We start from the raw sequence: 22,770 nt of genomic DNA, 5'->3' as shown, positions 1-22,770 counted from the left end.
CCTGGGCGTTCTGCATCCAAAGTACAAGGATAAAACAAGACGAGGAGCAGCGTGGCATCCAGACAGACGGCCGAGCCTCGCGGAGAACGAGGAGGGCCCACGCGCTCGCTCCGCTCACATCCAGGTCCCCTCAAGGCCCCCCTCCCCCGCCTCCCGCTCCCTGCAGCGCGGACGCGGAGCCGAGATAAAAAATAAAGCTTTCTTGTTACAAAGTACATTTTTTTTTTTCTCCAGTGAAATACTTTTACAGTAAAAATAGCTGCTACATAAATCCCTCCTCGTCTCAGAAAAGGAGTTTGCATATTTTTCCAAAAATAGTATTCTTATTTTAATCAGAGTCACGTGGGGCTGGGGGGGGGGTGAGCTGCAGGAGGAACACACAGACAAACTGGGAAGCCAGGTTTGTGGATCCACGGGCTGAAAGGCATGCGTCGGCACGAGGGACTTATGCCCTCCGTCAAGAAAAATACTGCTTTAGAGGTTTTACGTTACAATTCAAAGGAGAGGCTGGAGGCGGCCCCAGATAATAACATTACATTTCTTATAAAAATCCCCAAATGAACAACGTCCTTGCCGGAGAATAGCCCGGGCAAAGCAAACAAAACAAAACAAAACAAAACACACACACAAAAATATGGGGGGTGAGCCCCCTTAGACCTTCGCCTGGAGGCACAGTAAATGCAAATGATTCGCGTCTCACAAACCCTCTGCAAAACGCCATCATGGGCGCTCCTGAAAAAAAACCAAAAAAACGGGGTACGCGTGGCGCACTCTTATGTCACAGAGTCATAGAGTTACTTTAAATTACAATATACAACTTCTGTTAAATAGAACGGTGAGGGCTTAGATAAACAGGGGTAAGATTACAATCCTTATGTACAAACCCGCGTCCGAAACCGCACGATGGCTCCCTGCCCCTCCCGCCCTCCGAGACAGAGAGACCGCCTTCCTGTCCGACGGCCGGAGAGGACGAACCAAATGTGCGCGTCCACACGCTCCCTCCTCCTCCGAGGACGCTCGCAGCCTCACGCGGCCCCTGGGGCGCCCCCTCGGCCGCGTCCACGCGGCTGCAGCCCCCCAATGGCGTGTTCCTGCCCATAGGCTCCGTGTGCTTCGGGCAGAGCCGCAGTTTGGAAGGAAAAGGCCACTGCTTCTCGGTGCTGTCCCCCCCCCCCAGAGTGGGGGCGGCCGGCAGGGCCCGGGCGTCGGTCGGGATGGCCCCATCCCGCGCGGCCCCGGCCTCAGTCCTCCGTGTCCGGCTGGACGCCCAGGATGGCGTGCAGCTCCTCGGGCGTGAAGCCCAGCAGGTTCTGCAGGTCGCACACGAAGCGGTACACGTAGCGCTTGCCTGACGTCTTATGGATGATGTTCTTGTCGTAGTAGTAGCGGAGGCCGCGGCTCAGCTTCTCGTAGTTCATCTTGGGCTTGTTCTTCCGCTTGCCCCAGCGCCGGGCCACCTGGGGGGAGACGGGCGGGGGAGAGCTCAGTCCCGCCCCGTTGTGCTCGCCAGGGGACCTGCCCACGGAAGGACCCCGGAGGTCCCGTCGGCCTGAGGATGGTACCGGGGCGCGCCCCTCGGCTGGCTCTCCGAGGACCGAGGGTAAGGGGGACCAGATCGTCCCGCTGCTGGCGGGACAGTCCAGATGTTTAACAGTGTTCCCCTGCGTCCCACGGCGTTTTTAAAAAAGTCCCGATAATCGTTAAAAATCTGGACTGTCCCGCCAAAAGCAGGACGATCTGGTCACCTTAACCAAGGGAAGGGCCGCCTGGCACAGGGCTCCTACAGCCCCTCACTCAGCACAACCTCCCAGAAACCAAGGGCTCTGAACTGGGGGTCCTGAGGCCAGGGACAAGCTGTGCTCACCCCCCTGACTCACCCCCCCGGGTCTTAGGGTCTTCTTCCCACCAGCAGATGCTGAGTGGGGTTCTGAGCTGGTGACATCAGGGATCTCAGTGCTTCCACTTCCCAGGGGCTGGGGAGGTGGCAGGGCTTCCCCCCGATGGGCAGGGCTGGACCTGCCCCCCCCAGCTCAGCTGAGGGGCATAGGAGCCCAGCCGGTGTGCACACAAGGCTCCCCCCTCCCCCCAACAGGAACAAGCCACCCTCCCAAGGCCCTGTCCCACGGCCAGGAGGGAGCCTCGGTGTACTGCCTGCGCCTCTGCATTCAATGACGGAGCAAGGCGGCCAGCGGGGCCGGACACACTCCCGGGCCGGGCCCACCGGGAGAGCTCGCCTCCGTCCCGGGACCCTCTCTGTGCCCGGGGAGCTGAGGGTGTGAACCCAAAGCCGGGAGAGCGGGGTCGGGCGCCTCAGACCGATCCCCGGGCTCTGGGCCTACCTCGTCGGGGTCGGCGAGCTTAAACTCCCAGCCGTCGCCGGTCCAGCTGATGAAGGACTGGCAGGATTTATCCGAGAGCAGTTCCAGCAGAAACTGCCACAGCTGGATGGGTCCGCTTCCTGGGGAGGAAGAGGCAGTCACAGGTGTTATTGGTGTTTAGAGGGGACGCAAGGCAGAGACACGGAGGAGAGAGAAACACGGACCGGCTGTCTCCCTGACACCCCCCACGGGGGATGGAGCCAAAAACCCGGGCACGTGGCCTGGCCGGCCATGAAACCGGTGGCCTCTTGGTTCATGGGTCCATGTTCAACCCTTGAGCCATACTGGCCAGGCCAGCTGTCGGTTTTCACAGATTTAAAATACAGCAAGGTTGCCGAAACTTGTTTGGCTCAGTGGATAGAGCGTCGGCCTGCGGACTGTACCTTGGTTGCGGGCACATCCCTGGTGGGGAGTGTGCAGGAGGCAGCTGGTCGATGTGTCTCTCTCATCAATATTTCTAGCTCTCTATTTCTCTCTCTTCCTCTCTGTAAAAAATCAATAAAATATACTTAAAAAAAATAAAATAAAATACAGCAAGGGGCCAGCCGTCCCCGTGACACAGACAGACAGGCTGCAGAACGTGGGCCCGACCCTGGTGCCGATGCCAAGGTGCCGCTCCAGGTGGTGGGGACAGTCCCGAACGCTAAGCAGGATGGACGAGGCTAGGCCCCAAGCAGAATCCCCGCTCCGGGAAAGGAGGCCCCTGGCCCCGGGGGCCTGGCTTGGGTCTTTCTGGGGGGAAATTCAGGGCCACTGACGGCGGGCGTCACAATTCCAAACCCCGTTCCTCCCGGAGCCCCGTGCAGGGCTTGTTGCTATGGACGCTGGGCGGGAGGCAGGGGCAGGCAGTTACCCACGGGGCCACACGGTGCCTGTGGGATCCCGTGCGGTGGCTCTCTGGCCACGGGACGGTGGCTCCATTGCTTAAACCAAGACTCCGTTTCCTCAAGAGCCACTGGAGCACTGGGAGCGGGCTCCAGGGCCTGGCCGCCTCCGTGGGCTGCCGCCCACGCTCTGCCAAGCGCCCTTTCTGGGCCAGGATTTGGAACCGCCGCCTTGTGGTCCAGCGGCAGGGCCCTGCCTGTCACACGCCCGTCCCAGAGCTGGTCCCCAGGACCCAGAGGCCACGGGCAGCGAGGTGTGGCTACGGGCACCGAGGCCAGGCGTGCTGGGGCCCATGGAACCGGCTGCCGGTGCGCCAGGGAGCTGTGTCACCGGGCGCATTGCCCCATCTGTAAAATGGGTCAATGCCGCCCACGCAGGGCGGCCTACCGACTCCCGACAGCACGCCTGGCGCACCCACGGGGCAGGGAAGGAACTAACATGGAACACACCCACCCGGGCCTGACCTGGGCATTACCTCATCGGGCCCCGACCCCCGGTGTGGGCAGCATGGCCTCTCGCTCCCCCTGCGTGCCCTCCACACGCCTCCGCGGCCGGCTGTGTCTCAGAGGACAGCAAGGTGGCGTGGGTGCCACCCAGGCCTGTTTTCACCCACCAGGGCTTGTACGTAGGTGCTTTTTAAATCCCCAAGGGCTCTATATATAGCCAAAGTACAGGGGGAAGGGCTCATTTAAGGACGCATGAAGCAATTTTAAAAAATAAGTAAATAAAAATCTCGGTATTTTTGCTAACATGCTGGAAATAATCTGGTTCCAAAAACAGCCCTGATATTTGTCCCCTGCCTAGAATAGCTCTCGCCCAAACCTTATAAATCAGAGGGGTTTTAGGAGCGGGGCAAGGTAAACAGGCCTGTGTTATTTGAGGCCGGCAGGCCGCCCTCCCCGAGCCAGTTTACATTCTTTGAAATTCCTGGAGTGGGTGAGTCAGAGCCGAAGCCTCTGTGGCCTCAGTGCCCTCCTCCTCCTCCTCCTCCTCCTCCCTGCCTCCCTGGGGAGGCCGAGGGAGCTGTGTGCCCTCCCCTCCAGACCTGGCAGCTGGCCGCTGTAGAATTCAGAGACGCAGCTAAGACGTGGCTCAGCGACCAGGTGCCTGGATGCAGGGTCACACCCCCGGGTCAAACGCGGGGTGCAGATGCAATGTGCTCAGACCAGACCCGCCCTGGGTAAACAAACACGGCTGGGACGGACAGGGCGCAGGGAGGGGGCGGGCCCCGGAGCGGCACACTCACCCGTGAAGCCCGCGAGCACAGCCGCAGGAATGACCGGTTTGCCCTGCTCGGCCGGGTCGCTCCTCTCCTGGATGTAGTCCTTGAAGGACATGGTGGGCTTGCCGGGGCCCAGGGCCTGGCCGTCCTCCTCGCAGCTCTCGAAGGAGGGCACCCGCTGCTCCAGCAGCGACGACTGGCTGCTCCAGGACTGCAGCAGGGAGTCCGAGCTCTCGAAGCTGTCACCGCCCTGCTCCGAGGCGTCGCGGTCCCCGGGCTTCCCTGGCGGACAAGCAGGCACACACTGTGACCCTCCGGCCGGGGACATGTGGGCCCCGCTGCTCACACCTCACCGCGGGGTGTCCTGGACTCACGGGCGGCGGCATTGCTGCCAACCTCCCCCTCCCACGTGTGCCCTGCGGTGTACACCCAGTCAGACTTCAGGCTGCTCTGAAACGGAGGGCTGGGGCCTGGTATGCATGCCACACAGACACACCTCCTTCCACAACAGCGTCAATACGCCATGCGGGGCCGCCCAGGGCGGAGTACTATACAGCCGAGAAAAAGGACAGAGGAGGGCCACATCCAACAGCATAGATGGATCTCAGACATGGTGATGAGTAAACACACACACACCACACACACACACACACACACTGTGGCTCTACTTGTACCAAGGTCAAGAACAGGGAAAACTAGGATGATAAGAGGACGATCAATGGTTTCCTCTTGGGGCAGGGATGCTACTGATGATGGAGAAAGGGTACGAGAGCCTCAAGGGGTGCTGGAGACCTGGCTCCACCGGATGCAGGGGTGCATGGGGTGGCCGTGACTAAGGGTGCACAAGTACAAATTCAACCAGGCGTGCAGCCTGAGGTCTGTGCTGTGTGTGTACATATTTCCGTCAAAAGAAATCTGTTCCCTTCCTATACGGCCTCCCAAAATACCCCACTGGGTGGAGGCATCGACTCCCAACAGCAACACCCCCAGGCCCGGACCAACACCCCAGGCCCCGACCAACACCCCCAGGCCCCGACCAACACCCCCAGGCCCCGACCAATACCCCCAGACCCCGACCAACACCCCCAGACCCCGACCAACACCCCAGGCCCCGACCAACACCCCCAGGCCCGGACCAACACCCCCAGACCCCGACCAACACCCCCAGGCCCGGACCAACACCCCCAGGCCCGGACCACAGCCCAGAGCCGGCCAGGCGTGCTTGCTGGGGGGATGGTGGGCGAAAGCGGCCTGAGGAGCCCAGGACACGGGCACAGCAGCAGCTGGGTCGCTATCAGACCCCCGCTCCCGCCGTCCGACCACAGCCTGCTCCAAGGGCCGTGCGGAGCTCCTTACCGGGACCGCCAGCCATCAGGTTCAAGGTGCTGCCGGTGAAGTCCTGCCTGACGGAGCAGTAGCCGACGCCGACCGTGCCGAGCGGGGCCTTGGGGAACATGGGAAACTCCTGCTCGGCGCTGAGGGTGCCAGGCGGGCACATGCTGTCCAGGAGGCTGCCTTTGGGGTAGCTCGGCGTCTGCATCCCGTAAGGCACCTGCTCCACGCCAAAGCCTGGAACAGAACCATCGACGGCGGAGCCGTTAGGCGACTGTCTGTGACCATCAGAGACCCTCACCCCTCTGCACACGAGCAGTTCCTCAAGGGTATGGGCTGTGACGGGCAGGCCTATTGGCCCCTTTCCGAAATGCCTGCGGCCTCTGGACCCTGGGTGCCAGCCTCGGCGTTAATGTTTCAGTGGCTCTCGTCCAACAAGAGCTTTCTGTGACCGGCAGGAGGACAAGGGTCACTGGCGTTCGACCTCCGAGGACACTAAGGCTTGGGCTGAGTGACATGCCCCCAATATGGCATCTCCATTCCTGTCTGTCCTGGCTGTAACCTGCACTCATGTGCCAGCAACCAGAGGGAGAAGCTGAATGCCCTGACTCCCCTCTCAACGCCAAAGTTCAGAGCGAATTTGGTGGCGCTTCACACAGACTTCCTGCCCTGGCCCAGCCGCCTCTCCTCCCTTATACTGGATGGGACCCCAGCACCCCGCTCCCTGCGTTCTGTCCCCTGCTCTGTGCGTGGTCTGGACCAGGAGGCCACTAGGCAATGTTACATTTTCTGGTGGCCACGCTAAAAAAGTAACACACACACACACAACAAAATGAGAACTTGAAAAATTCTACTTGAGCCTAAGTAATTTAACTGACCCATGATCAGTTCAACAGGTAATCAATATCTTTCAAAGTAGGAGGCCTGACTGGTTTAGCTCAGTGGATAGATCATCGGCCTGCAGACTGAAGGGTCCCAGGTCCGATTCCGGTCAAGGGCATGTACCTTGGTTGCGGGCACATCCATAGTAGCGGTGTGCAGGAGGCAGCTGATCGATGTTTCTCTCTCATCGATGTTTCTAGTTCTCTATCCCTCTCCCTTCCCCTCAGGAAAAAATCAATAGAATATATTTAAAAAAATAAGAGGAGGAAAGAGATATTTTACACTCTTTGCTTCTTACTAAGGCTCACACATCGGGTGGCGTTACACTCTGATCACACGTCTCCGTGTGGAGTGTGGGCCAGCCCCATTTCAGGCGCCCAGCGGCTCGAGAGCCACGTGACCACCATAGAGGCCCTTGTAGGTCTAGACTCTAGAGGTTCGGACTGTCCATGAACCAGGAGACTTCCCACCGGGACGGCAGGGCAGGAGCCAGACTGACCTAATGAGTTGCTGCTGATCCAATGGGGAACCGAGTTGAGGTGAGAATTTTCTTCATACGGATCTTCTGCCTTTTCCTGGTTCTCTGGAAAACAGACACAGGAGAGGTAAGATGGCAGATCGAGGTTGAAACCACACAAGCAGCGCTGGCCACAGTTGTTCAGTGGTTAGAGTATCAGCGAGGGCACAGAGGGTCGTGGGTTCAATTTCCGGTCAAGGGCACATGCGCGGGTTATAGGTTCAATCCTCAGCCCCGGTCGGGGCATATTTGGGAGGCAACCAATCAATGTGTCTCTCACACATCCATGTCTCTCTCTCTCTCTCTCTCTCTCTCTCTCTCTCCCTCCCTCCCTCCCTCCCTCCCTCCGTCCCTCCGTCCCTCCATCCCACTCTCTTTAAAATCAATGGAAAAATATCCTCAGGTGAAGATTAAAAACAAAACACACCAAAACAACAACAACAACAAAAAGTGGCTTTCTGCATTGCCACTCTATGGTTATTTCAGGATAAGCCATCGCATCTAGTGGTTCCCATTTAATCTGACGGGTCCCAAGATGTTACATCTTTTATAAACCAGAGGCGGCGACTCACTTTTTAACGAGAGAGTTTCCGACATGAATGCCGCCATGGGCCAAGTTAAACTCCCCACGGCCCAATCGGAAAGACCCGATGGTGTGCCGGTCAGCAGGGACGTGGCAGCGAGTCCCCCCGCCCCGGAGGCTGGGGAGGGAGGGGGCGAGGACAGGCTCCCCTCCCGCCTCCAAGAGGCCGCGGCCGCTGTCTGAGGCCCTGAAAGGCCGCCAGGGCGCGGTGAGCAGCCGCTCAGAGAGGGCCACGCAGGGACACACACACGTGCCCGTGGTCTCTGAAAGGGAGAAGGTTTGCGGTTCTGTATGCCTACTCCCTGCAAACACACTAACCACACACACACCCACACACCCATAAACCCAGCCCACGGCCTCCCCGAGCAGTGGTGCAACAGGCCCTCCCCGGAACCTTGCCAGGCCAGGCCTGTCCAAGGTCAGGGGCATGTCGGGGTCATACAGTCACCCCGCCTCGGGGCCACACCGGCAAGGGCTGGGGCAGACGCCCACGGTCTCTGTGCGGCCGGGTCTCTGACAGATGCTGAAACTCGGTGCTCACTTAAACCGGGACTAGCACCCTGAACTCCATTAAGGGGCTGGTTTCCTTCAGGTTTCCGCTGAAGGAGCCCTCACTACGATGTCTTTCTTTCTAACTCAATGTATGTTCGTCAGTGACCTCAAGGTCTGAACCAAGACTTTCTCTCTGTAGGATGACAGTGCTTGGCTGAGTGGCCAGTTATTTTTTATTTATTTATTTTTTTAATATATTTTTATTGATTTCTTACAGAGAGGAAGAGAGAGAGAAAGAGAGCGAGAGAGAGAGCTAGAAACATCGATGAGAGAGAAACATCAATCAGCTGCCTCCTGCACACCCCCTACCAGGGATGTGCCCACAACCAAGGTACATGCCTTTGACTGGAATCGAACCTGGGACGCTTCAGTCCGCAGGCCGACGCTCTATCCACTGAGCCACACCGGTTTTGGCTGAGTGGCCAGTTTTTGTAGAACACATCGGCGTGGAGATCTATCTCAATCACGTCCAAGTTTGTTTAAAAAAAAAATACAATAAAAAAAACTTATTTGCTGGAACCCGTTTGGACTTGGGGAAATCCACAGCACAATCCATGGGGTGTGTCTGAATGAAGGCTCCCCGGTGTGGAGGCTGAGCTCCTCGGTTCGGTTCTGCCAGGGGAGCCTGGCCACGGGGGCGAAGTTTGTGGCCTCTCTGCCTGCGACCCCACATCCTCCCTCCCCGATGCCGCCCAGCGACAGCAAACAAGGCAGTGACCGAGGCTAGGCCATGGGGCCCTGCTCGATGCCACACACACACACACACACACACACACACACACAGGCTAGGCCTTGGGGCCCTGCTTGATGCCACACACACACACACACACACACACACAGGCTAGGCCTTGGGACCCTGCTCGATGCCACACACACACACACACACACACACACAGGCTAGGCCTTGGGGCCCAGCTCGATGCCACACACACACACACACACACACACACACAGGCTAGGCCTTGGGGTCCTGCTTGATGCCACACACACACACACACACACACAGGCTAGGCCTTGGGACCCTGCTCGATGCCACACACACACACACACACACAGGCTAGGCCTTGGGGCCCAGCTCGATGCCACACACACACACACACACACACACACACAGGCTAGGCCTTGGGGCCCTGCTTGATGCCACACACACACACACACACACACACACACACAGGCTAGGCCTTGGGACCCTGCTCGATGCCACACACACACCACACACACACACACACACAGGCTAGGCCTTGGGGCCCAGCTCGATGCCACACACACACACACACACACACACACAGGCTAGGCCTTGGGGTCCTGCTTGATGCCACACACACACACACACACACACAGGCTAGGCCTTGGGGCCCAGCTCGATGCCACACACACACACACACACACACACACACACACACACAGGTAGGCCTTGGGCCCTGCTCGCTGCCACACACACACACCACACACACACACACAACAGGCTAGGCTTGGGGCCCTGCTCGATGTGCCACACACACACCACACACACACAACAGGCTAGGCCTTGGGGCCCTGCTCGCTGCCACACACACACACACACACACACACACACACAGGCTAGGCCTTGGGGCCCTGCTCGATGCCACACACACACACACACACACACACACACACACAGGCTAGGCCTTGGGGCCCTGCTCGATGCCACACACACACACACACACACACACACACAGGCTAGGCCTTGGGGCCCTGCTCGCTCCCACACACACACACACACACACACACACACAGGCTAGGCCTTGGGACCCTGCTCGATGCCACACACACACACACACACACAGGCTAGGCCTTGGGGCCCTGCTCGCTGCCACACACACACACACACACACACACACAGGCTAGGCCTTGGGACCCTGCTCGATGCCACACACACACACACACACACACACACACACACAGGCTAGGCCTTGGGACCCTGCTCGATGCCACACACACACACACACACACACACACACACACACACAGGCTAGGCCTTGGGGCCCTGCTCGCTGCCACACACACACACACACACACACACAGGCTAGGCCTTGGGACCCTGCTCGATGCCACACACACACACACACACACACACACACAGGCTAGGCCTTGGGGCCCTGCTCGATGCCACACACACACACACACACACACACACACACACAGGCTAGGCCTTGGGGCCCTGCTCGATGCACACACACACACACACACACACACACAGGCTAGGGCCTTGGACCCTGCTCGATGCACACACACCACACACACACAGGCTAGGCCTTGGGACCCTGCTCGATGCCACACCACACACACAACACACACACACAGGCTAGGCCTTGGGACCCTGCTCGATGCCACACACACACACACACACACACACACACAGGCTAGGCCTTGGGACCCTGCTCGATGCCACACACACACACACACACACACACACACACAGGCTAGGCCTTGGGGCCCTGCTCGATGCCACACACACACACACACACACACACACACAGGCTAGGCCTTGGGGCCCTGCTCGATGCCAGCCACACACACACACACACACACACACAGGCTAGGCCTTGGGACCCTGCTCGATGCCACACACACACACACACACACACACACAGGCTAGGCCTTGGGACCCTGCTCGATGCCACACACACACACACACACACACACACAGGCTAGGCCTTGGGGCCCTGCTCGCTGCCACACACACACACACACACACACACACACAGGCTAGGCCTTGGGGCCCTGCTCGCTGCCACACACACACACACACACACACACACACAGGCTAGGCCTTGGGGCCCTGCTCGATGCCAGCCACACACACACACACACACACACACAGGCTAGGCCTTGGGACCCTGCTCGATGCCACACACACACACACACACACACACACAGGCTAGGCCTTGGGACCCTGCTCGCTGCCACACACACACACACACACACACACACACAGGCTAGGCCTTGGGGCCCTGCTCGCTGCCACACACACACACACACACACACACACACACACAGGCTAGGCCATGGGGCCCTGCTCGATGCCACACACACACACACACACACACACACACACACAGGCTAGGCCTTGGGACCCTGCTCGATGCCACACACACACACACACACACACACACACAGGCTAGGCCTTGGGGCCCTGCTCGCTGCCACACACACACACACACACACACACACACAGGCTAGGCCTTGGGGCCCTGCTCGATGCCACACACACACACACACACACACACACACACAGGCTAGGCCTTGGGACCCTGCTCGATGCCACACACACACACACACACAGGCTAGGCCTTGGGACCCTGCTCGATGCCACACACACACACACACACAGGCTAGGCCTTGGGACCCTGCTAGATGCCACACACACACACACACACACACACACACACAGGCTAGGCCTTGGGACCCTGCTCGATGCCACACACACACACACACACACACACACACACACAGGCTAGGCCTTGGGACCCTGCTCGATGCCACACACACACACACACACACACACACAGGCTAGGCCTTGGGGCCCTGCTCGATGCCACACACACACACACACACACACACACACAGGCTAGGCCTTGGGGCCCTGCTCGATGCCAGCCACACACACACACACACACACACACAGGCTAGGCCTTGGGACCCTGCTCGATGCCACACACACACACACACACACACACACAGGCTAGGCCTTGGGACCCTGCTCGATGCCACACACACACACACACACACACACACACAGGCTAGGCCTTGGGGCCCTGCTCGCTGCCACACACACACACACACACACACACACACACGCTAGGCCTTGGGGCCCTGCTCGCTGCCACACACACACACACACACACACACACACACACACAGGCTAGGCCTTGGGACCCTGCTCGATGCCACACACACACACACACACACACACACACAGGCTAGGCCTTGGGGCCCTGCTCGATGCCAGCCACACACACACACACACACACAGGCTAGGCCTTGGGGCCCTGCTCGATGCCAGCCACACACACACACACACACACACACAGGCTAGGCCTTGGGGCCCTGCTCGCTGCCACACACACACACACACACACACACACACACACACAGGCTAGGCCTTGGGGCCCTGCTCGCTGCCACACACACACACACACACACACACACACAGGCTAGGCCTTGGGGCCCTGCTCGATGCCACACACACACACACACACACACACACACACAGGCTAGGCCTTGGGGCCCTGCTCGCTGCCACACACACACACACACACACACACACACACACAGAGGTGGATTCAAATCCGTCGTCACCGCACATGAGTCACGCCGGTGGCGTTTGCAGGCGCCCACCCCACCAGAAGCTCCGGCCGCGGCCGCACGCCCCCGCCCACGCGGGCACCTTTGATCAGCTGCTCCAGGTGCTCCCAGAGGATGTCGCCCACGAAGTCGGGCGCCAGCTCCAGGAAGCGCTCCTTGCCCAGGTTGCACAGCACCTGGCCGTTCATGCCGAACCTCTGCAGGTTCACGTTCACCAGGCTGAACTCGTTGGTGGCCCAGAGCAGCCACTGGCACACCTGCTGCTCCGTCCACAGCCAGGGGTCTGCGGGGACACACACGGGGGGAGATGGAAGGAGGCGGTGAGACCGGGGAAGTCGCTCCTGGTGTTCCCACCGCGTCCACCCGGGCACCGAGGACCAGCGGCGTGAGCGAGACCCCCGGGGGACCTCTGAGACACGGGCAACAGCGGCCGGCTGACGGGGTTGGGATAAAAACTGGCTCGGCTTCACCCCGTCTCTGCCACCCTCTGGGAGCCGCCTGAAGATACAACCATCGCGTGCCAGGGCAGCCAGGCTTGCCTGTCCAGGGGCACAGACCCCGCCCGGCGGCTCGACGGAGGCACTTACTCTTGGGGATGCCCAGCCGGCGCTGCTCCTTCTGGAAGCCGCTGAAGGTGGCCTTCAGGGCCTGGCTCATCACTGCCTTGCTGCAGGGCGTGAGCAGCGGCAGCTCGCAGCTGGCCGCGTCTGCGGAGAAACCGGGCAGGTGGATGGACGTTAGGATTGCGAGCTGGCGACCGCGGAGGGGCATTTAGGGTGAGGTGACCAGACGTCCTGATCTTTAACAATTTGTCCCGCGGTGTTTTAAAAAAGTCAGGACTTTTTTAAAACACCGCGCGGGGCAAATTGTTAGAAACTGGGACTGTCCAGCCAAAAGCGGGACATCTGGTCACCTTAATTTAGGGGAGACATCGTAGTTTTTAGCCAAGGACCATTTTGATCTCACACCTGGACATAATTCCTTAAAGGAGTATAACTAGTACCCTAAACTTTTTTTTTTTTTTGACTGAAATTAATAAATAAACACTCCATCACATCACTTATTAGAAAAAAACTCAAGTTGTAGCTTATGACCCAGTACTTCCCACAGCAGCCTCTGTGGAGATAAAAATGTCTAGCTGTAAATACTGTAGACAGTCCAAGGGAAGTGCATGATTTTGGGGCCAAAGGATCATCAGATGCATCATCTGGAAGCCGAGTCCATGAAACTCCGCCACAGGCAGACGCCCTCCGCCCCGTGACGCTGGCACACGTTCCACGTTTATTGAGAAACAAAACAGTCTTCCCCGGATCCCCTCGGCGATTTCAAGAATGATAAACGGCCGTCACGTGATGGCACGCTGACGCCAGCGCATCGGCTTTCATTGATTCTCTGGGCTGCGTCTCCCAGCGCCTACTCCGTGTGACACAGTCACGCCTGGGATGTTTCCAGCTAACGACCATGCCGGCCACGGTAGAGGCGCCGCTGGCCTGCCGTCTGTCTGTCCGTCCGCTAGAGAGAATGGACGGCGGCTCGAAGGAGCACAGCGGTCCATGCAGACGGGGAAGACCAGCCAGAGTCCCCTGTGGCCCCAAGCCCCGGGGGAGGATCCAGCCCAGGGGTCGGCAAACTCCTCAGTCCACAGCCAAACATCAACAGGACAACAATTGAAATTCCTTCTGAGAGCCACATTTTTTAAACTTAAACTTCTTCTAACGCCACTTCTTCAAAACAGACTTGCCCAGGCCGTGGTCTTTGTGGAAGAGCCACACTCCAGGGGCCAAAGAGCCGCCTGTGGCTCTCGAGCCGCGGTTTGCCGACCACGGGTCTAAGAGAACCCAGCATGAAAGCGGAGATGCATCTGACTGTGGCCTGGTCTGCTCTGGGGTGGCCCCGGAGGAGCCGTGGGGGTGACACCCCCAGGCAGAAACCTCGGGGTCCCCTGGGGTGTGCCAGGGGCGGGACATCGGCTCTCCCTGGGGTGCGTCTGGCAGGGAAGACCCAGAACCATCGCACTCAGCAAAGGGGAGACGGCCCTGCCCAGGTCCGGAGCCTCCATCCGACCATTCACACGGAGACTCGAGACCCCACACCCCTGGCCCATCCGCCGCCCCCTCCGTGCCCCCCCCCCCCCCGGGTCCTCTGGGTGCAGTTTACCATGAGAGATGGAGTCCAAGCCCGTGGGCACTTCCTGGAGAGCCTGCTTCTCGTTCAGGGAGGGGAAGATGGCAAACAGGGACCCGTCGAAGGTGTCGAAGGCCGGCTGGCGCTGCAGGGGGGACAGAGAGAAAACGGGGAGTTTAGTCTTTACTTCTGGAGCCACCTGTCTGGTCCCTGGGTCATCGGATAAAACCAGCCACTGTGTACGCTCCCCTGGAGCGGACCCGTCGTGCCCAGACTCCTAGGGAGGCCCACAGGTCATCGAATCCCCCTCACACGGAGGCCGAAAGGCTGGGGATGTGTGTCTAAGGGCTCGGTCCACTGGGGTTAATGAATTAAGTACAGACACCCAGAAATACGAGGATCCCAGAATGGTGCTGGGGGGCGGGGCCTCAGAGCCACCTGCCCCCAGCACCTGCCTTCCTGTGACATCATCGGGGAGCCAGGCAGCCAGCGGGTCTGCGGGGAATGAGCTCAGCAAGGCTGCTGTTTTGAAATGTTTACGATGAAAACACTTTAACCGCAACGGGTGCTTTTCCTCAACCATCCCAACGGCCCAGGGAAGAGGGAAACACGCCAAGCTCCCGCAGGGTCCCCATCCTAAAAGTAAAGCGGATTAGCCAAAGCCGGTGTGGGTCAGTGGGTAGAGCGTCAGCCTGCGGACTGAAAGGTCCCAGGTTCGATTCCGGTCAGGGACAAGTATCTTGGTTGTGAGCACATCCCCAGTAGAAGGTGTGCAGGAGGCAGCTGATTGATGTTTCTCTCTCATCCATGTTTCTAGCTCTCTATTTCTCCCCCTTCCTCTTTGTAAAAGATCAATAAAATGTATATTTTTTTAAAAGTAAAGCAGGTTAGAGAGAACTCCCCGGTCCCACACTCCCTGGGGGGACAGATCCCAAAGGGAACCGCTTTAAAGTTACACGCATGCCCGCGGCGGGGAAGGCGAGGAGAGAGACACACAGAAAACTTCTCGCCCATTTCCGACCCCCATCGAAGATTCAGCCACGCTGGAGCCTTGGCGGCCGGAGCGGTTAATAAGTGACAGCGAAGGCCTCGGTTCCTCACTGCCCAGCCGGCCCAGGGAAAAATGGTAAAGAAAGAGTACTTTCCCAGCTGGGCTGGGGCTCCCGCGCTGTGTGTCACAGGATGACACACGCGTTGAGTCATCGGTAAGACAATGTGTAACTCATTTACAAATAAAATCGGCTCATGTGCTTTCGTTTTAGAAATACAGAACCGAGGATGACACATCACCCCTGTGGGCGGGCAGAGGGGGGAGCTGGCCCCAAACACTCCACGCACCCCGTCCCCCCAAAGCCCAAGGCGGTGAGGGCCATCAGGCGTGCTGAGACAGAGGGAGCGAGCCCTCGGGAAGCGCTGGAGCACCCGTGCAGTGGATTAAGAAGCCACGGTATCGCTTTGGACTGACTGTGCGTAAAATAGCCAGCTGACTTTTTTTTTTTTTTTTTTGAATTCTTAGATATATTTTATTGATTTTTTGCAGAGAGGAAGGGAGAGGGATAGAGAGAAACATCGATGAGAGAGAGACATCGATCAGCTGCCTCCTGCACACCCCCCACTGGGGATGTGCCCGCAACCAAGGTACATGTCCTTGACCGGAATCGAGCCTGGGACCTTTCAGTCCCCAAGCCGACGCTCTACCCACTGAGCCACACCGGTTAGGGCTAGCCAATGTTGTTTGAAAACCCCCACTCGCTCTGCCCAGCTGACTAAGAAATGCCTTCGCTTCACTGACAGCACGTTCTTTTTTTAAAACGAGGAAGTGCAGAGACAACACCAATCCACGCCACCCATCTCCGCACGTCCGCTCCGGGGACCGCTGCGCCCAGCCCAGGGGTCGCAGGGACACCATCGGACTCCCTGGATTCACAGGGGATGTTTCTTTTCTTTTCTTTTTTCTTTCTTTCTTTCTTTCTTTCTTTCTTTCTTTCTTTCTTGATTTTTTTTTCTTTTTTTACAGAGAGGGAGGGAGAGGGATAGAGAGTCAGAAACATCGATGAGAGAGAAACATCGATCAGCTGCCTCCTGCACACCCCCCTACTGGGGATGTGCCCACAACCAAGGTACATGCCCTTGACCGGAATCAAACCCGGGACCTTTCAGTCCGCAGGCCGACGCTCTATCCACTGAGCCACACCGGTCAGGGCCAGGAAGTTTCTTTTCAAGGGTTGTGCCTTGCAACTTGGTGCCGCCACAGCTGGCCCGCATCCGAATAGTCTGACCACACTGACAAGTAACGCCCCGTCGGCCGCCATCACACTGAAGGGAGGCCCGAGCCCAATTCTGGCTCTTTGGGCTCCACAGACAAATGACCTCCCAGGGGCCTCGAGGAACCGGGGCCCGCAGGAGCCACGCGTTGGCACAAGGCCCCGAGCTCCGAGGAGGCCGATCGAAAACCGCTGCTCCCGCCCGAGGCGTGTGGGCCACACACAGGGAACAGCGTCAGGTCACGCTCTCCCGGACGGGGAGGCCGACGGGGCCCTGCCCGCTGAGCCGCCCCGGGACGTTCCCCCGAGGAATGAAGACAGAAGCAGCACTCCCTCCGCGTCTGAGGCCGCCTTCCCCTCGTCCCCGGGAACCCAGCTCCCGCTCCGTCTGAGGCTGCCTTCCCCTCGTCCCCGGAACCCAGCTCCCGCTCCGTCCCAGCTCCGTCCCACCGAGAGAACCAGAGGCTCATTATCCACCCACCGGGCGGGGTCTCAGAAACAAACCCCCAGGGCCTCGCCCTCTACAGAAGCAGCAGCTCCGGTCTCCGAGGACAAGCGGCGCAAGCATCAGGATGCCCATTTCACAGATCAGAACACTGAGGCCCGGGGAGATCCAGCACACAGTCCAGAGTCACACAGCCGAGAAGTTAGATACTGGGGCTTAGAACAGGTCCTCGGACCCCACCCACTGTTTTCTGTTTGTTTGTTTTTTCTTCTTCTTCTAGAAATTGAGCTTAAAAAAAACAACAACAAAAAACACCCAACTTTTAGTGGTCACTCACCTTGAGCGTCCCTCTGTAACTGTTAGCCACAGGGGCCACCTGGTCCATGTTCTTGATTCCAAAGTCATTCATCTAAAAAGAAAAAAAAAGAAAAAAGAGAAAGAGGGAAATAGTCAGAGGCAAGCACTCCTTTCATAAGGCGTCTTCCCTGGCAGACCTCCCCCTCCCCTCCCGAGTCAGTCAAATTCTACAGCGTAAAAAGTCCCTCAGTAAAAGCACTCAGAACCGAGCGCCAGGGATTCTTATTTCTTTATTTTAAAATATATCTTATTGATTTTTCACAGAGAGGAAGGGAGAGGGACAGAGAGCTAGAAACACTGAGAGAGAAACATCGACCAGCTGCCTCCTGCACACCTCCCACAGCGGATGTGCCCGCAACCAAGGTACATGCCCTTGGCCGGAATCGAACCTGGGACCCTTCAGTCCGCAGGCAGATGCTCCATCCACTGAGCCAAACCGGTTTTGGCAGGGATTCTTATTTAAAAGGCCCTTCTCACGAAGGCTGCGATGCTATTGCAGGCGCTCAATGATAACTCGGGTCCCACGGATTCTGCTTAGAGACGTGGCACCCGGATAGAGGCGCTCGCTCTCCGGGGGCTAGACTTCCAAGGCAGCCCGTGTCCCTCCCCGGAGGGGCTGCTGTTCGAGGGGAGGGCGTGGGGAGACCCAGAGGGGTGCCAGGGGACCATGGCTACCTCCTCTCTGCAAGGGGGCATCCTCAAGGGTGACCCCCCCCCCCCAGGCATATCCAGACCTGGGAAAGCATGCTGGGTGGGGCCCGAGGCCCCTTCCTCTCATGGGAGGGAGCTCTGGAAGATCAAAGGGAACAGTGGCTTCACACCAAACCCTCTCAGGTCCCCCCTCCTCCCCGATCCTCCCCCAGGTCCTCGGACCCAGGTCCTCCCGTGCTCCACACAGGGCCCAAACATGTTAGCTCTGAGTCGCTCAGCTGTGCTCGCCCTCAGAGGAGATTCCAAGCAAGGATCTGCCTCACTTGCCCTGACAGCACCTGGGCTTAGATGGACCTGCGCTGCCCAGGGGGTGGCCACCAGCCACGTGTGGGGGCCGGGCGGCTGGCACGTGGCGGGGAGAGCCCAGGATGCGCTTTACACGTCACATACACACGAAGGTTTCCAAGATCTCACAGGAAAAAAATAAACGATCCCAGCATGAATGTTAGGTTTACTGCGTGTGTATGGAGCCGCTTGAATGTATTTGGCGAATGGAAATATACTGAGATCCAGTTCACCTATTTTGTATACTGAACGTGACTGTGACAGCACTGATAGTTACACATGTGACTTGCAATTGAACCTTGCTGGGATAGTACGAGAACGGACTGGGGCCCTAAACTGCAACTGGCGGGTTATATATTAGAAAGGGAGAAGGGTACACAGATAATGCCACCAGGATGCTGGAGACGAGAAACGAAAACGAAAATTCGTTTTCAAATAAGCTGGGTTAGCAGAGCTGAGAGTAACCTTTACCCTACTGGCCCTCTGGCCGGGAACGGAAGGCTTATGGAAGGAAGGCTTACGAGGCAGCTTTAGGGTTGGCAGCTTTAGGGTTGGCAGCTTTAGGGTTGGCTGATGGCACCCTCCCGCCCCGCCCATCTCCACTGGGCGTTCCAGCGAAGGCCTTCGAGTAATTAAAATATTGCTTCAAACGTTGCGCAACTGATAATAGCGCTTACGGGAGGTGGCGGGAGCATATTTTCCCCTAATTGGTTTTTTTTGTGCTTTCTTGTTTTATCTTTACGATCAATGTTATAGCTGAACCAGACCTCCCAACCACACACACACACACACACACACACACACACACAGGAATGCACACACTCCTCTCCTGGCTGGAATGGCGGCGTGGGAGGGAGGTGAGTGCCTCAGGGGAGGCCAGAGGCCCTGCAGAGGCTGTTAAACCCTCGAACCCTCTGATGGGGGGGGGGGGCAGAGGAGCCTGCGGCACTGGGAGCAATAATGGTTCTGTGGGGGGAGGGGCTGTCCCGGATCAAACGCGGCCACATGTGCTCAGCCTCCACTGGGTGAGCCTGTGCCACCCGCACGTGCTCAGGAACCAACATTCCTGCAACGGTGGCTGCACGGACGGCCCCCCTGGCCCAGGGCCGGGCCTGCCATCCCGGAGGGTGGATGTGACCCAGGGCGGCCCAGGGGCCTCCGGGAGACGGCGGGGGCTTCTCGGGGGCGCAGTGCGGACCACATGGCGGCGGGATAACCGGAGCGCCTCCAGGTGCCGGGATAGCCTGGGCCTCCTCCCCCGAAGTCCTACAGAGCAGCCAGCACCCGGATGCCATGAGCCGGGCCCCTGCATGCTCCTCTTTACGGGGGAGAAAAAGGCTCCTTCACGCCCAGCTCTCTGTCACGTGTCTGAATGGGGACCTGTTGATTACATACACAAGCCGCACACAGGAGACCAAACTGCCAATTACCCGCCCAGGCCGCCTCCTCCTCCTCGGCCCGGTGACTTGGGAAATGGAGAAGGAGGGCCCACCTTCGCCGAGCGGCAGAGAATGGATGCGGAAGGCGGTGGGAAGGCCCGGCCGGGGTTTGTGTACAAATACCGGGAGAAAAGGCAGGCAGTCTGCCCGCCCACGGAAAGGGCTGCAAGGACTCCTTACAGAACAGAATTCTTTGTTGTCCAGCTTTTAATGTGTTCTGTAAGAACCAGGCAGCATCAACGTGGGTTCGGGCAGACACAGAACTACTCAGGTTTAAGTTCACTTCTTTTACTCAACATGGCTCCTCAGGGTGGCAGACAGGCCGAGAGCCCGCTCCACGTAAACCAACCTCAATTTCAAGTGCGGGTCCTTTTGGTGCTGCCCTTTGGGTCGCCGCTTGGAGAGAGGGGGGAGGGAGGGGGGGAAGGAAGGAGGGAGGGAGGGAGGGAGAGAGGGAGAGAGAGGGGGGGGTTAAGGAGGGAGAGAGGGGGGGGGAAGGAGAGAGAGAGAGGAATGAGAGAGAAAGAAGAGAGAAAGAAGGGAGGAAGGAAGGAAGGTAAAGCAGAGGCAGACATGTAAGTGCTGAAGACGGCTCCATTTTTAAAACAAGCAGCACTTGCCTGACACCCGTGCCCCTTCTGGGAACCGGTGATCCCTTCTGTGAGCGCAGACCACAGGCTTGCGTGTAGGCCAATTTGGAAAGAAAGAGAAAGGAGCTCCCCGCTCCCCCGCCCCCATCCCCATCCTCATCCCCAATGTACTGGTGAAGGTTGGTGCGCCTTTTCCTCTGAAAGCTGCCACTTCGGGGAGAGGAATGACTAACCCCGCAGTGAGTGTGCGCTGCTCCCTGCGGGACCCGCGGTGCTCCGTACACTGCGCTGTGCTCTCACTCAGCGTTTAATAAACCTTAACTGGGAGATGGATCTGCTGATGGTGGCGGGCGGCGGGCAGATGGCCCGGGCGCTGCCATTGTCGGAACGCACACCACCCCGGAGTGGCCACGGGCCGGCAATTACCCTTATCTCCCAGGGGACCGCTCAGCCTCACTTTCTAACCAGGAGAGCACCACTGTTTAAGATGCCTTGAAAGCGAATCCAGGCCAATGTACAAAGTCTCTTATGCTTAAAAAAATAACCCCAGAAACCCAAACAACCCTCAAATGCACAAACGCTCGCTGAAACCTTCATTAAAAATAAAGACAGCCCCGCGCCCCCGGGTCCCCTTCCCCACCAGCTCCGGGCGCGCCCCGCAGGCCCGGGCCCCCTCCATCCATCCATCCCTCCATCCATCCCTCCCTCCCGGGCGCCGCCCTCGGGGTCTCGCCCTCCGGGCCGGCCCCGCGGGCCTCCCCGCCGGCTGCCGGCCCGGGCCCGGCCGTGGCCGCGCAGGTGACCCGGCCCCGCGCTCCCGGGGCCGCGGCCCCAGGTGTTGGGGAGGCGGGCGCCCCGGGAAGCCACCCGCAAACCGGGGCGCCGGGGTCCCCATCCTGAGTCCTTCCTGCCCCTCCGCGGAGTCAGATCGCCGGCGGCCCGGCAGGAGCCCCCACAGGCCCCGATTCCCTTAAAAACAAAAGCAAAGCGAGCGGAACCAGCCGGCGCGCTCCCGCCCCGGGGGATCGGCCACCCGGGCGCCGCGGCCCGAGTTCGCCCCGGCCCCGCGCGTCCCGCCCGGCCCTCCGTCCCCGTCCCCGTCCCCGTCCCGGCCCGGCCCCGCGTCCCGGCCGCCCCCCAGAACCCCCCGGCCCCCCAGCCCCCGGCCCCGGGGCCCGGAGAGCACGGAGCCAGGCGCGCGGCGCCGGGCCCTGGAGTCGCCGCCACCCGCCCGGACCCCGGCGCTCGGCCCGCCGCTGCGCCCCCAGCCCGGGCTCCGAACCCCCGGAGAGCGGCCGGGGCCGGGGCCGGAGCCGGGGCCGGAGCCGGGGCCGCAGCCGGAGCCGGAGCCGCTCCGCACGGCGCCCACCCCGCGCCCGCCCGCCGCCCGGCTCTTACCGCGCCGCTTCGGGCAGGGCCGGCGGCTCGGCGGCCCGGGCTCCGGGGGTCCTCGGGGGGGTCCTCGGGGGGCGCGGGGGGCTCGGCGGCCCGGGCTCCGGGGGTCCTCGGGGGGCGCGGGGGGCTCGGCGGCCCGGGCTCCGGGGGTCCTCGGGGAGGCGGGCGGGGCGGGCGGAGGCGGGCGGAGGCGCGCAGGGGCGGACGGGCTCCGGCTCGGGCTGGGCTCCTCTGCACCCGCTCGGCCGGCGGAGGAAGTAACCGGCCGGCCCTCCGCGGCCGGCTCTTCAGGATCCGGGCGGGGCGGGGGGAGGGGGCCGGACCGGGAGGAGGCGGGGCGGAGGGCGGGGCGGAGGGGAGGGGAGGGGAGGGGAGAGAGGGGAGCCGGCCTGGCAGGACGGAGCGGGGCTGTCTGGGGGACCTCGCCGGCACCCGCGGTCCCCGCTGCGCCGCGCCAGGTGGTGCCCGGGAGGGGAGGGG

The 22,770-nt window shown here is 59.9% G+C and overlaps 1 protein-coding gene across 3 annotated transcripts; it reads right to left on the bottom strand.

The window, feature by feature from the left end:
- Positions 1–229: 229 nt before the first annotated feature.
- Positions 230–22,368, bottom strand: ETS2 (ETS proto-oncogene 2, transcription factor). 3 transcript variants are annotated; one of them, XM_036445607.2, is made up of 10 exons: positions 22,294–22,368; positions 17,851–17,922; positions 14,838–14,949; positions 13,268–13,387; positions 12,763–12,963; positions 7,199–7,282; positions 5,842–6,054; positions 4,510–4,767; positions 2,340–2,458; positions 230–1,457 (listed from the first exon to the last, which is right to left on the bottom strand). In XM_036445607.2, the coding sequence occupies exons 2-10, from the start codon at positions 17,920–17,922 to the stop codon at positions 1,242–1,244; spliced, it is 1,395 nt and encodes a 464-aa protein (XP_036301500.1). In that variant the 5' UTR covers positions 22,294–22,368; the 3' UTR covers positions 230–1,241. The 3 variants fall into 3 exon arrangements, with proteins under 3 accessions (XP_036301500.1, XP_036301501.1, XP_036301502.1); XM_036445608.2 differs by lacking the exon at positions 22,294–22,368 and adding an exon at positions 20,486–20,695; XM_036445609.2 differs by lacking the exons at positions 12,763–12,963; positions 13,268–13,387; positions 14,838–14,949; positions 17,851–17,922; positions 22,294–22,368 and having other exon boundaries at positions 5,842–6,080.
- Positions 22,369–22,770: the final 402 nt, after the last annotated feature.

Source organism: Pipistrellus kuhlii, unplaced genomic scaffold (genome assembly GCF_014108245.1).
Source record: "Pipistrellus kuhlii isolate mPipKuh1 unplaced genomic scaffold, mPipKuh1.p scaffold_m20_p_2, whole genome shotgun sequence".
NCBI lineage: Eukaryota > Metazoa > Chordata > Mammalia > Chiroptera > Vespertilionidae > Pipistrellus > Pipistrellus kuhlii.
Note: the sequence above shows the minus strand (reverse complement) of the source record. Positions and strands in the feature narration are given on the sequence as shown.